This window comes from Nicotiana tomentosiformis, chromosome 1, assembly GCF_000390325.3.
Source record: "Nicotiana tomentosiformis chromosome 1, ASM39032v3, whole genome shotgun sequence".
Classification (NCBI taxonomy): Eukaryota; Viridiplantae; Streptophyta; class Magnoliopsida; order Solanales; family Solanaceae; genus Nicotiana; species Nicotiana tomentosiformis.
In genome coordinates, this window is record NC_090812.1 from 60,724,990 (window position 1) to 60,740,697 (window position 15,708).

General features: G+C 35.7%; 1 protein-coding gene across 1 annotated transcript; it reads right to left on the minus strand.

The window, feature by feature from the left end:
• Positions 1 to 673: 673 nt before the first annotated feature.
• On the minus strand, positions 674 to 3,905 carry LOC104103548 (L-galactose dehydrogenase). Its single transcript, XM_009611465.4, has 5 exons — positions 3,572 to 3,905; positions 2,882 to 3,110; positions 2,051 to 2,350; positions 1,466 to 1,594; positions 674 to 986 (listed from the first exon to the last, which is right to left on the minus strand). Exons 1-5 carry the CDS (start codon positions 3,745 to 3,747, stop codon positions 855 to 857), a joined length of 966 nt encoding a protein of 321 aa, XP_009609760.1. The 5' UTR covers positions 3,748 to 3,905; the 3' UTR covers positions 674 to 854.
• Positions 3,906 to 15,708: the final 11,803 nt, after the last annotated feature.

The following is a 15,708-nucleotide window of genomic DNA, read 5'->3' on the forward strand; positions in this document are numbered from 1 at the left end:
ATCTAGACTGCCTTGTATTTAAGATTAAAAAGGGTAATTATACTATATTATCTATGAGTCATTAGCAATGAAAAATCAAAACAAGATCCTCCCGCTATTCCAAAAGAACAACACGTATCGTCTGGGATTTTTCAAATATATTTAACTATAAAAACTTTTGATTCATAATAGTTTTACAGTCTCTAATTATATGTTGATCTCTTTTTAAAAGGACAAAAAAAATATAACATCCAAATTCATACTGTAAGCTACCTGCATCGATCCTCGTATTTTAACATTTGCTCATTCTTTTTAGGACGGGGAGAGTACAATTGATATGTTATCAAATTAAATCATTTGAATAAACTAGGCACATATCTATCAACTGTAACCAGGGAAAAACGACTAGGATCACCACAATATTTCAGTATATAATAAAATAATACACGCATCATAAGAAATATAATAAATTCAAGTATTTATAAAGGACTGCTGCTATGTCCTATAAGTTTCCAGTCTCCACTTCATAATGTCTGCAGTAGATGAGATCTGCCATGCACAGTTACAGCTACATTAACACGGCCTATTACTCAGATAAGAAAGAACAGAGAACGCACACGCTAGTTTATCAAATGAATCCAGCCGCTAAAACTTCTACTTTCAAGGTTCTCTTTCAGTAGAGAGTGGTACGATGTTCATCTCAAATAATGCCAACATTTTATTTATTTATTTATTTTGATAGTTAAAAGCTCAAAGAAAGAATACAACATACAACTTCAACTTGGACTACTTTTAAATGTCCAAGAGAAAATAAACATGCACAACAAAGGTAATCACAAGACCTTGCTTCACAGCCCATTGAACTGACAAAAAAATCAACTTTGTTGGATACCACTAGGCCATGACTGATTCTTCACTGGTTTCAGAATGTCTGTGATCTCTGATAATGTTTCTTCATCCGTCCCAGTCGTTGCTAGCTCCAGGGCAGCTGCTATATTTTCCTCCACCTTCATGTAAAAGATATATCAGGAATCAGGACACTGAACACAAACATGTGAGTGGACACACAAGAGGACCAACATAAAACCATACAAAAGGGATGCATGGGCTAAGCACTTAGATAAACTGTGCCGGGCATTTGTTGCAAAATTCTGATCCTTGAGCTTTCAGCTCAAAATTCTGTTCACTTAGAAAATCTCATGGTCCTAATCAAAGGGTCATGGTTTTCTACCTAATCCTACTATTTGTTTTCCAATTGTAGTCTGTATAAGAAAGTAAATCCATTTTTCATCCGTCAATGAAGTAATCATTTTGTTTCCTACTCTTTTTTCTTTCAGCAACATAGTTAAGCTAGCCATTCCTTTTTATGAAAAGTGTAATAAACAATATCACTACCTAAAAAAGAAGAAAACACGAGTTCATAAGCTGACATAAGAGTCATAAAATGAAGAATTAGAGGTAGAGGATGTCTATTGAAAAAGATAACCTCTTTAACGGACTTCATTCCCACTAGTACGGATGAAATATCGGTATTTGCTAAACTGTATTGCAAGGCTAATTTTGAGATATTCTTTCCCTTTCCTTTGCAATGATCAACGGCAGCTCGGCAGGCAGCCTGGTGAGCAAAAGTGTGCAGAGACATGCGTTAGTAAGAAAACCAAGAAAACCCAGTTTTATGTTGTTTTCTTTTGGAAAAGATTCAGGAAGAAGCATAGAGAGTGGAGAGAAGAACAACTCCGAGAGAGTGGATACGGCCAAGTACATGTTGAAAACAAGACATCTAACATCATAATTTAGAAGCAGTCCATGGAATTAAAAGTCAATTGCTTGTTCTGAGCTAGATCTTCTGTATGTTTTAATTTCAATAAGCAATATCTTGAAGGAGTTAATTTTTGGTCCGAGTATCACAACTAAACGTTTAAAGCAACCTGCAGTTAATAGCTGATCAGATGGAAAAAAATGATTAGAATGCAGAGATAGTACAGTAACTAATCTAAACTGGGAACTTTTAGCAAATATGCCAAGCTCTTATAGGGGATAATGTTAGTCAAGTGAAAAATGAATAACTGACCTTAAGTTCAGAAGAAGCAGGGTGCCACTCTGGAGCTCCAGCCTCAGTAAGAAGACCCATTGCAAGAGGGGAAGCACTGATCACACCCACACCCTTGCTCTTCAGGTATGGTAACAGATCCTCCAAACTTGAATCGTTGATACTGTAGTGACAATATGACAGGATGACATCAACTGTCCCTGGAGGTACCCGATCAAGCACATAAGTGAATATCCCCAATGGAAGGCCGGTTATACCAATGAAACGGATCTTTCCAGCTTGCTTCAGTTTCTGAAGGGCTGGAAGCGTCTCATTAACAATCTGTTCAAGACATAAGAAAAATGCCACTAAATCTACATATTTCCACAAAAAAAAATTGTGACAAGGCGGGAAAGGGGGGAAAGGAGGGCTATAAATTTTACGTTCAAAACAAAGACTACCTTTTGGATAATGTCACACCAAAAGATAGAATTTTGAAAACCATACATAAAACACTGAGAACATATCATGTAATTTGATATGTAATCAATATAACAAGTTGAGGAAAGATTAGAAGCAATTTATAAGGTCACCAAATCAACTAACGAACCTATGGGACAAACTAATACTCACTTCAATTCGAAGGAAATTTGAAGGAAAAAAGATTCGAAGTACGAGGATCAAAACATTTAAATTCAGCATGAGTCCTCAGTTTTCTAATAATAATAATTACATATTGGAAACTCGTAAAAAGTATTACTCCTGCCAGTAATAATCTTTCTTATTTAATATTAGTGTTAGGAGAAATCATAGGTAAAGAAGACTCCTAGAATATCGTGGAGAAGAATCAAACATAAGTGATCAATAAAACACCTGATCAAGAGATCCAAATTCAATATCGTGACATTGCAAAATATCAACATAATCAAGCTGTAGCCTCTCCAAGCTCTCATCAATACTTTTAGTCACTCTCTCAGCACTGAAATCAAATCCCTCTTTGTACCTCCCACACTTTGTTGACACAATGTACTCATCTCTAGGCGCTCCAAGAGCCTTCAAAGCCTTCCCTAGTACCTTTTCCGATAACGTTCCTCCATAGTACCTGAAAAATAACCAATTTAAATAAATGAAGAAAAATTTCACAGGTTAACATATCAATTTCGAATTCAACAGCAAAATGATTCACGAAGCGGACCAACATTTCAAATCAGCATATGCAGAGATACCTGCTCCTTTGTAAAATTCAAACGTGCAGAGTCAGATCCAAAAATTTAAATCAATAGTGCTATATCCACTATTCATTTATAACATCAATTTTGTAAAATAAAAATATGTTTTTTTGCAAAACAATTTCAACTATATCTGTGAGTTTCTGAAAAGTCTCTAACATGGAAGCTGATATTATATAAAGATATATTTCTTAAAAAAATTCAACTATATACATATATTTGTTCTTTTTTATTTTATTTAACTATATGTGTGAAAGAGTCCAATGTAGTGAGTGCGATATATCTCTTTGCATCTGTTATCAAAGAAAAGAAGAGAAGGAGAGAGATTGAGTACGGGGAAGTATCAAAGAAATTGACGCCGTGACGAAAGGCTTCACGGACGGCGGCGAAGGCGTCTTGTTCGGAGACATCGCCGAAGACTTTGCCAAGAGGAGAAGCGCCGAAGCCGACGGAGCTGAGGTTGAGGCCGGTGTTGCCCAGTGGTCGGAGCTGCAATGTCTGAGCTGCCATCTGAGGGGAGTGTTAGGGTTTTGAAATCTGAAAGATTCACTTTCTCCTGAACTGCAGTAGGAAGATGACAAATGTGAGTGGATGAGAGATCTGGTTGTTGATTTTCCGGGAAAAGAAACAGTTGGTGCTGACTCGGAAATTGAAAGGTACACGAAAAGGAATCTTTCCATGTTATGGGCTACTATTGGGCTTTTCTTGGGCAATATAATGGGCCATCTTTGATTGGAATGGACTCTTGGGCCTGCTTGAGATTGAAGGACAAAATGAGCTACTCCTTCTATATAGTGAAAATGGGCTTGTTGGGACTTAACTTCCCATTTGGTTAGAATAACTTGTTAAAATTACTAATTTTTTCATTTATTTTTCGAGATAGAAGATTGTATCAAAGCTATTAACTGACTCGAGAAATTGAAAGCTTTTTCTTGAGAAATAAAGCAACAAAGAAAACTAGCTAGAAATCAAGCAAGGAAATGAAACCTCAATAACATATCTCCCAAAACGCGAAGAAATGCTACAAGGCACAAGCAGATGCCATTCAAAATGAGAAAGAATCTTTGTTGTTGTTGTAGGCTAGCAATGGGCGGCTATTCATGGGAAAGGTTATGGCTCATCTAGGCCGTTCAAAACCGAACCGAACCGAACCGATAACTTATTAGCTTATTGGTCTCGGATTATTGGGGTAATGGATGGTGAACATATTGAGATTTTATAATTAACGGTTTAACGGTTTGGGGGCGGATTACTCAATTTTCTTATCGGGTAAATCGTTTACCTATTAAGAATTTTTATATTTATACTTTTACCCCTATGTATATAAAGTACTATTGAAATCCTAAATGCCTAAATCCCTAATTTCTATTTTCTAATTTTCAATTGTCTGCAGCCACCAGAGGCAGAGAAGTCGTCAGTCTCGTCTCTCTCTTGAAATGAAAACTGAAAAGTCGAAAAATCGAAATCTCAATGATTAATATGTGTATGTCTGTATGAGTTGTCTTGATGGTATTAAAATTTTGGTTAATATGTGTATGACAATATGAGTAGTCTTGAAGACTATTCAATTAAAAAATACCGTTTGGTTAGATCTTAGATGGTATTAAAAATTTGGTATTGATTTGAAACTGTTTGATATTGATTGAATGATTGTTCAAAAAATTTCTATTTGGTTTAGCCGATAAGCCGCCCGATAATTGTTAATCCGATACCAATTCGCCAATTGTCTTATTGGATGGCTAGCAGATTACTGCATTTATAATCCGATAACTGTTAAGCTGAACCGTTAAGCGTATTATCCGCCCAATCCGCCCGATAAGCACCCCTAGGCTCATCTTTGATTTATGAGATTTTTTCCTTCCTATACAATATTTGAAACTTTATTACCAAAATTGTCTTAGTTTTGTATATTACCCGCCCTAAACAACGATTACTTACAAATTATATACAATCCATTATTAGTGTCTTAAATTAGAGGATTTAGTTATACTTTTTTTCTTTTTTCTCTCCTCTCCTCTCCTCTGCCGCCTCCCTCCATATATAATCCATTATTAATACCTTAAATTAGGGGATTCAGTTACATATATATATATTTTTTTTTCCTCCTCTCCTCTTTCTCACAGTGCCTTAATTGTAGTATTTTATACAACACTTTTCATGAACCTTTCAAACGAGAAGTGCCAAAACGGCAATGTGTTCCAGAAACTTCAGTTGCTAATGAATCTCATCCTGGCTCCAGCAGCACAAGGGAAGATGAGAAGGAAGTTGGGGATACAAGCAATTGTGAGAAGAAAGAACCACTCCTGAAGAAGAATAAGTTTCTTAGTCACCTAGTTTCATGCTAATGTTGAGAGTGCAAAGAGCACATCAGTGCATTTCGAAGAAGATGAAACTTAATTATTTTAAATGCTCAAAAATATTCTTGTATCCTAAACTATTCCCACGAATTAATGCAAAGGTGCGAACATAACTCATGGTCGTAATGATTTTCACCCACAGTAATCATTGCGATTATCGTTTATTTGGAGGGTATATATGTCTTCGAAACTATACAAGAAATTTTCAGTGAGCTACCGATGGCTTTATTTGGAACTTAAATCAGACAAGTTAAATGCCGGAATATTTAATTTTGATACAAATTTGATACAAATATAATAATATATAAACTAAAAATAGATTTTATACGACTAATTATATAATATACAAATTTTTTAATAACTTATCTACAACTTTCATACATCATTTTTACCCGGTTAAATACAACTACAACATCATACAATTTAAATATAATTTTCATACAAATTTTATACTCTCCCCGTTTCAATTTATGTGAACCTATTTTCCTTTTAGTCTATGCCGAAAAGAATGACCAATTTCTTTATTTGGAAACAATTTACATTTATGCAATGATTTATAGCTACACAAAATATATGTGCCTTATTTTACACCATTTTGCATCACAAGTTCAAAAGTCTTTCCTTTTTTCTTAAACTCTGTGCCCAGTCAAATGAGTTCACATAAATTGAAACAGAGGGAGTACAATATGTCTTTTGTATTTATTTTATATATGATTTGTATATATTTTGTATGTGGTGTGTTCTTCTTCCTCTCGGAAATTTCAATAATTTTTTTTTTCTTAATACAATTTCGATACATATCAACAACTTTATGTAAAAAGATAGTATTTACAACTTAAATACAAATTTCGTACAATGATTCATACAATTTACAACTATTTTTTAACTTTCATACAATATTCAAATAAAAAATATAATATAACTAAAACATAATACAATTTACATACAATTATAATACAACTTTAATACAATTTCGTAAGTATATTGTATGTCATGTCTTCTTCTTCTTCTTCTTCTTCTTCTTCTTCGAGTTTTAACCTGAAATTCAGCCAAAATCAAGTTCAATTTTCACCAAATACCCTCAAAATTGAGATATAAACGCCAAAAAATAATTTCAATTGGTTGCAACAACACCCAATCTAAACAAACAATAGTTTTTGAAAATACAAATTCGAATTCAAAGGTTCAGAGCTTTTTAATGGCTGTCAATGGTGGAGAATCAAATACTTTCAAAATTTATTGATTGACAATTTTCATTCGAACACCAATTGTGCAATATGAAAGAAAATTGCTACGTTAAAACTCTATATTATAATAGTTGAAATTCATTGATGAATTTCCTGAAAAAAGGGATGAAATGCAGAGAAAAATGAAGGAAGAAAATTGGGGAAAGAACAATGAAGGAGAGAAAAAGAGAGAGAAAGCGCATGGATGGAGATTCCTATTCAATTCCTAATATAAAGAAATACTCATTTAAAACTAATTTGTATATAATTGGTAAATTGTATATGCCCATGTAATTAAATTAAACTTGACGAAAGAGAGTAATGAAATTTCATATATAATATAGGAAAATAAAAATGGATTATTAGGGATGAATCGGGCTTGTTAGGCCTAAATTTCCACCAACTGGTCAATTGAAAGTGAGGTACTCGACCTTTTTAGTGCTGCCACTTGTGTGGTTGCAGTTGGCAGGTTGAGTTGCTTGTTAAAATTATCGCCAATCTTCTTGTTAAACAAATAATTATACCTCGAATATATTAGGAGTATACCACTAATATGAATCGATACTTGATACTTGTTCATACACTGATAAATCGAGTCTCTAATCAGCTCAAAAAGAGTATTGGTAAACACAAGATGCAATGTAAGCGTACAACAATAACTAAGTGTTAATACCAACTAGTTAGTGCTGCAAGTATGAGTTTTTTGCTTGTATGTTGCATTTTTAGTTTAGTTTACATTAGTTTAAGATTTTAAGTTTTTGTGGCAATTAATCTTTATATTATTTCAGATTTACCTCGTCTTTTTTTGCCACCTTCAATCATTTTATATTTGTATTTATGGACTAATTTATCTGAAGATCGTCTATATATACAAGGCGTGATCACACTATTTTATCCCAATCTTCTATAATTAATCATATATCACCATCTTAATATAATTGCATTACTATAACATTTATGTTGTAGATGTGAGGCCTCAAAGAACCAGTGTTATACACCAAGGAGAACTCTTACTCTAGGGTTTCTCATCTTTAATCTTTCATATATTCATCAGCTATACGTAATTAATTATGCTTGCTTATGTCATTTAATTTCTGCTTAATTAAAGAGTGCATAACATTTTAATTATTTGAAAGACTTGTTCATATAACGTTTGCATATAACGTTTGTGCATTAGCTAGCAAGTCATGAGCTGCTCTATTTCTTCTTGTTTTTTTTTTCTTCAGCATATTGTGCTTTCGGGGAACTTTCAATATATTGCCAAGATTTGTTACTTAAGATAGTAACGTAGAATTAGGGGATGGATACATGAAAAGTCCAAGATGTTAAGGTAGCTATAGGCACCAACATCACAGGTTGTCATTAATTGAAATGTCTCTGTATGATATCATAGACTTGCAGTAAATTAGGTGGATAACAGTCACCAGAATATAGCTTATTAAACCACTCAATTAGCCCCCACGAATGCTATTATTAAAATTATCTCCAGCTATACCTATATCAAGCTATGTTGGAACATCACTTCAGAAACCCACTAATGTTATGTTCGTCAACAGGACAACAACCTTCTTGTTTAAAGCTGCTTGACAGAAAGGAAAAAGAATAGGGTTTTTTTTTTCAAGATTCTCCCAACAAATTTTGAGATTTGGTTGGATTTTCTTGAAAATAATTATTGTTAATTCTCAGACACACCGATTGTTAAAAACCCTTTTTTCTGCCTAAGCTGTTTTCATGTTCTAAAAATCGTACCATTTCCGTCATGGATAAACGATGATCAACAGGGGCGGATCTCTGACGAATTTTATGAGTTCTAACACTTATTTTAGACTCATATTATGTATGTATATCTGTATGACTTTTTATAAATATATATTACAAATAATAAGATTAAAGTCATTGTAAACTCATAAACTTTAAATTTTGAATGCGGATTAATTAATGACTCATATTTCAATTGCACTTTGATCTCTCCGGAATTTAATGTACAACTGTCCCCCAAGTTAGAAGCTGGATGATATTTGATTTTGCATATGACCAACAGCATTTTATGCCAAGTTAGAAGCTGGATGATATTTGATTTTGCATATGCACAGCATTTTATGTTTGGTCAAAACCTTCTCATGATTCCTAAATTATTTAATTGGTTAAGTGGACCTTCTATAGTTTTACTTTTGACTGGAAATTATCCGGTGACGTACACTCCAGTGAGAGGGAGTGTTTAATTTATTTTTCTGCCAACAATTCTGTTAGGTAGTTCCTTTCACTAACATATCATGCATTAATATATTTCATCCGAGAGTAACAACTTGTATTCGGATTGAACTTGCGTAATAGCTAATTCCGTTGTATAAAGGCAATAATACGCTTAATTTCCTTTATGGTATTAGCTGGAGGGTTACTACTTTTTAGCTTTGTATACGGGTAAAACCAAGCTCGATATTCAATCGAGCTTCTGAATTCCCTGATTAGGCCAGAGTCGAAATATCTGTGATCGGGTGAAGTCGAGCTCGAAGATCGATCTGACGGCAAACATCATCGGCCAAGATCGGCACATGATGATTATGATCGAACCCTAAGCATTGTCAAAGTTAGCCATCAAAACCATCAGATATGCCCTCGAGTTTACCGAAGGTATAACCGGTCCTGTTTTCAAACAACCTCGAAGAAAGCTTTACCAACTCATCCGACATGGGTCCGTAATCCTCGCCATTAACCAGTCATTATGACAGAAATCACGGAAAAGGGAACCAACAGTCCTTTTGCCTTTTATAGAATAATAAAATAATATCTTAAAAGGTTGATCTCCCCTAATATATAAAGGGGACTTGACAATTCATTAGCGACATGGTAACATATACTGATAAGCAATACATTCTCTAATTTCTTACTCTTTGATATTTTGGTGTCAAATAAAGTGCATTCAATTCAAGGGTGGCTTGTTTTCCTAAACCGAAATCATCCAATTCCTATGGTTTGCAGTTATTTTATCGTTATTTATTTTAATTGCAATCTAATTTATCGTTTTGTATCAAGTTAATTCATGTGTCTTATAACCACTAACAAATTCAATTGTTATCCGATTTTGAGGGTAAACAAGCTTATAGATACATATGCTTTGCACAACAAGTTCCAACTCAAGTAGAAGGTGAGGATATTGAGATAACTTCTTCCTTCTCTATAGGCGAGTTGCACCTTGATCAGATAATTATTCTTGTTTTTAAGTCAAAAAATAGAGTTCTTTTCACATTAACAATAGTAATTTTTCTAACAATGCGATAGGCAATTCCCCCTACTATGTAGCGACATGAGTGCTTATTCTCCCAATTCCCCCTGCTATGCTACATACCTTCGAACATAATTTTTTTTATTTATGCCATTTAACTTTCAAGTTTGTGGTTTTTGTTTTTATGAAGGCAAATGATGAGTATCTCCAAATATGAGAAATTGTTGAAATTGAGAAGCATTATGATCACAAACAGGTAGAATCAATATAATTTAGCTAGAACTTGCCCCAAATGTCTATCAAGGCAAAATTTCAGACAACATTGATTTTTAAAAATTGGACTTTCTTTGATTAACTTTTTAGCCTCTTTATTCCGAAAAGAAAAAAAAGTGTACATTTATATCCTTTTAGCACCCAAATTTGAGCCTTCAATTTCATTGATTCATCATAAAAAAAAGTAAGAAAGAACAGAAACGTAATATTCTTACTCTTTTCAGCTATCTATAATTGATTAGAATTGGTTATCAAAACAAGGGATGAAGAATTATAAAAAAAATAAAAAAATAGATGTTCTGAAGAAGTGTGCTTCATGTATATATGAATGTCTCGTATAAAAAAAAGTGAAGAATAATGTGTATATGCTTGTGAAATAAATTCTTGGTTGATAAAATAATCAACTCTAATGATAAGCTGGAAAGAACAAATCACTATAAATATATCCTTTACCCTTACCAGCATTAAGCCAAATATTAGAAGACCAAAAAAGTCCTAAGAAGATTTTAGAAATAAGTGTTAATCTTATATTAGTGGAGACTGACATGAAGGATAAACTTATGGACAAATTTGAGAAACTCAAGAGTTGTGATCATAAAGTTATCAATCTCAAAAGGTTCATCAGGAATACGAGATGCAAAATTTCTTTTGCCAAATAAAAACATAAGCAGAACAAGGTAAAGATTTGGTGAACTTGAAAGAGTTATTGGCATTGAACATTATGTGAATTTTTATTTTTTTCATTTTTTTTACTTTACAAGAAACAATAATTACTAATAAAGTTATTCTCCTCGAGGACAAGCAATAGTCAGAGAGTAAGGTATAGAGAAATGAAAAAAAGTACCGAGCTTTGTCTAAGTACGAGTATGAGTTGGGTAAGGCTTTGGATCATAATGAAATTCTTTTTTTTCCCTCTTCTTCTTGTTCTATTGATCAGAAGATCTTTACGGATCATAAGAGCTTGAGGTACTTGATGACACATAAGGAGTTGAACCTTCGCCAGGATGGCACACTTCTATTTTTCGCTTCTCACAGCTGCTCTTTCCACACCTCCGGATATTCTCCTCGAGGATGAGGAATGGTTCAAGCATAGGGTAATTTGATGAATGTCACGACCCAAAATTCCCTCCGTAAGACGTCGTGACGACACCTAGTCTCTACGACTAGGTAAGCCTAAACAAACGCGAAAATAACAAAAATAGAAGTAAAACTTAACAACTATCTGCAACAGATAACTAAATAACTGGTAACAATGTCGCTCGGCATTTACAATAACCAACACTCTAGTAATACACAATATTTCCAAAACCCGGAACATCATAAGTCACAAGCTACAGAAGGAAACTAGTATCTCTATACACCAGAGTCTAACAAAAAAAATACAGAAGGTAAATGGCATTGGAGAGAATAGAGGGGGACTCCGAGGTGTGCGGGCGCGGCAGATGTACCTTGAAGTCTCCGTACAATAACAAGCACTCTCAGCTAGTAGCAGGGCTGATAAGAAGCACCTGGATCTGCACACAAAATATGTGCAGAAGAGTAGCATGAGTACACCACAATGGTACCCAGTAAGTACCAAGCCTAACCTCGGTCGAGTAGTGACGAGGTCAAGTCAGCCCCACTGGTAAATAATAAATAAGGCAGGAGAATATATAGTATAATAAGAGACTAGAGTTCAACAAAAAGTAAACACATCAAGGCAACAATACAACACTCATGGGTAAACAACATGGGATCTCCCGATGTACCGCCTCGTAGTCCCAAAATAAATATACAAGGAGAACTTTCGAGGTACCACCTCGTAGTCTAAAAAGTAAATATACAAGAAGAACTCCCGAGGTACCGCCTCGTAGTCTCAAAAGTAAATATACAGGGAGAACTCCTAAGGTACCGCCTCGTAGTCTTAAAAGTAAATGTGCAGAGAGAACTCCTGAGGAACTGCCTCATAGTCTCAAAAGTAAATGTGCAGGGAGAACTCCCGAGGAACCACCTCGTAGTCTCAAAAGTAAATATACAGCTCAAACTGATAAATACAACAGTTAACAACAAGATTTCTACAGTTATACTGATAAAGAATAAGGAAAAGCAGGAAATCAACTAGGCATGCTTCACAGAGTTCAAATAAGCAGTTAAAGCATGAAGATATGCGATATTAGACTAAACAGAATAACTACACATATTGGAATAACTCAATTAAGAATGAAAATAGACTAATACTTATTTAAACGATATAACTCAAATTAAAGGAAAAACAGGTTGCTACTCAGTAAAATAAATCGGGTTTTACAACAAATAGCCTGTGTACGTACTTGTCACCTCACGTACACGGAGCTTACATATCACAACAGTACCAAATCCTAAGGGGATTTCCCCCCCACAAGGTTAGGTAAGCTATTTACCTCGAACCAAGCTCAATCAATCGGTAACAATGCCTTTTTCATGAATATCCTACTCCTAATGATCCAAATCTAGCCAAAATCAATTACACACCATAAATACAACTACAAGAAACTAATCTAATTAATGAAATCAAAGTTAAAGCAAGAAATTAGAAAATCACCCAAAAAAGTCGACCCAGGTCCACCTCTCAAAATCGGGTAAAAGTCATAAAATATGAACATACATTCACTCACGAGTTCAACCATATAAGAATTACTCGAATTCGACCTCAAATCGCCTTTCAAAACTCAAAATTTTAGTTTAGGAAGTTTATACCATTTCCCCCCAAATTTCCAACTCAAATCCTTAATTAGATGATGGAAATAGTAATAGATTCATGAAATATAGTCTAATACGGGTTAGAATCACTTACCCCAACAATTTCCTTGAAGAACCCTCGAAAATAGCCTCACACCGAGCTCTCAAGGTTGCAAAATTGAAAATGGAAAACAAACCCTCGAACTTGATCTTTTTTGCCCAGCAATTTCGCATCTGTGGATGCGATGCCGCACCTGCGATGCCGCACCTGCGGAATTTCCGTCTCAGGTGCAGAAATGACTTAAGGGAGCTGGGTCCGCATCTGCGATGAAGGGGCCGTACCTGCGCGTGCGCGCCTGCGAAACTTGGTCCGCTTCTGCGGTCTCACTTCGCACCTGCGCTCTTTTGGCGCATCGGTGGGCATCGCAGATGCGGAAAATTGCCTCGCACCTACGACCCCTGAGCACCTACCCCACTATGCTTTTGCGATAGACCTTGCGAACATGCGATCTCCCCATCACAGGTGCTAAACACTAGAAAACTTCAGCCTTTTGCCTAAGTCCAATTTCAATCCGTTAAGCATCTGAAACACACACGAGGCCCTCGGGACCTCAACCAAGCATACCAACAAGTCCTAAAACACCATTCGAACTTAGTTGAGCCCTAAAATCAAATCAAACAACGCTAAAAACATGAACCACTCTCCGATTCAAACTTAATGAACTTTGAAACTTCAAACTTCTAAACTGATGCCGAAACCTATCAAACCTCTTCCGATTGACCTCAAATTTTGTACACAAGTCATATTCATCCTTATGGACCGACTCCAACTTCCAGAATCGGAATCCGACCACGATATCAAAAGGTTCACTACCGATCAAAATCTTCAAAAATTCAACTTTTGCTAATTCAAGCCTAAATCAGCTATGGACCTCCAATTTACAGTCCTGACACGCTCCTAAGTCCAGAATCACCCAACGGAGCTAACGGAACTGACGAAACTCCATTCCGGAGTCATATTCACACGGTCCCGACTATGGTCAAAATCCTAAGACTTAGCTTCCTTTTAGGGACTAAGTGTCCCAAAACACTCCGAAAACATAACCAAAGCCTCCCGACAAGTCACATAAGTAGAAAGAGATACAGGGAAGCAGTAAATAGGGGATCGGGGCTATAACTCTCAAAACGATCGACCATGTCATTACAATGAATATAAAATATTTACTTATTATATACTTTTAATTCCCACTTTAAATAATGTACTTAAATTATATTTCGAATTTTGCATCTTTCTAACTATTTTTGCAGAAAAAAAAAAGAAATTTATTTATAAATAACTGAAGGAAAAGACAGAATGCTCGATGAAAGTCTGCTATGGCAAGCACAAGAATTGAAATGGCAAGATGGAAGCATATAATTAAGTTTCGACGTGTTCTAGCCCACATCCTTAGACGTATCCAAACTCCTATATTGGACGTGTCCAAGCTCATATTCTCAGATGTGTCCAAGCTCATATCCTCATAGGTGTCCAAGCTCATATCCTCATAGGTGTCCAAGCTCTTAGTCTTGGACATGTTTAATCATTTAATGCTTGCAAGACTTTTTTATAAATAGAAAGAGAATTACTTTTCTCTAAACTTTGATCTTAACTTCTTTCTGTAATGACCCAACCGGTCGTTTTGAGCATTTGCAATTTTCTCGGTAGTTTACGGGCATGAGTATCTCCGTATGATGTATTATGACTTATGTGAATCGTCGGTTTTGGTTTTCAGGTTATTCGGAATCGAATTGGAAGAATGGATTTCATTGTTGAAGCTTTAAATTGGGAGAGTTGACTAAGTTTGACTTTTTGTGAATTTGAACCCGGAACAGAGTTTTGATGGTTCCGGTAGGTCCGTTGGGTGATTTTGGACTTAGGATCGCGTCCGGGTTGTGATTTAGAGGTCCGTAATAGAATGTGGCTTGAAATGGCGGAAGTTGGATTTTTGGAAAGTTTGACCGGAAATGGACTTTTTGATATCAGATTCGGATTGTGATTCCGAGAATTGGAATAGCTTCGTTTTGTCATTTGGGACTTGCGTGCAAAATTTAGATTCATTCCGGGTTGATTTGCTATGTTTCGGCCCGAGTTATTGAAGTTGAAAAGTTCAAAGTTCATAGATTTTGATTGAGGTGTGATTCGTTGTTTTGATATTGTTATATGTATTTTGAGGCCTCGAGTAGGTCCGTATTGTGTTATGGAACTTGTTGGCATGTTCGGACGGGGTCCCGAGGGGATCGGGTGAGTTTCGGATCATTTCATTGTATTGTTGGATTTTTTTGCTAAGCTGCTGGTTTGGGTGTGATCGCACCTGCGGCTGGTTTGCGCAGGTGCGATGGTCGCAGAAGGGACAAAGGAGTCACAGAAGCGAGGTGTGCACTGCTGAGCAAGACCGCATAAGCGGAAGTAAGGGCGCATCTGCGTGTCCGCATAAGCGTAGGATTAGCGGCAGAAGCTGCGAGTGGCGCAGGAGCGGGAGTTGGTTGGCGCACCTGCGCGTGCGCAGAGGAGGAGAATGTCTGGAGGTGTGGAAGGGCCAACATCCATGGGCTTCACATAGGCGAGATTTTATCCGCAGAAGCGGAGGTCGCAAATGCGACATTTTAACCGCATATGCGGAAATGCTGGGCAGAAACTTTAAAATCGAGGCTTTTG

What these genes read in the sequence shown, in the direction of transcription:
- LOC104103548 (XM_009611465.4), bottom strand. Translation starts at nt 3,747, where the DNA reads ATGGCAGCTCAGACATTGCAGCTCCGACCACTGGGCAACACCGGCCTC. An exon ending in AATTTCTTTGATACTTCCCC is followed by an intron (nt 3,111 to 3,571) that starts GTACTCAATCTC and finishes GTTATTTTTCAG; the next exon opens with GTACTATGGAGGAACGTTAT. An exon ending in GAATGAAGTCCGTTAAAGAG is followed by an intron (nt 987 to 1,465) that starts GTTATCTTTTTC and finishes TTTTACATGAAG; the next exon opens with GTGGAGGAAAATATAGCAGC.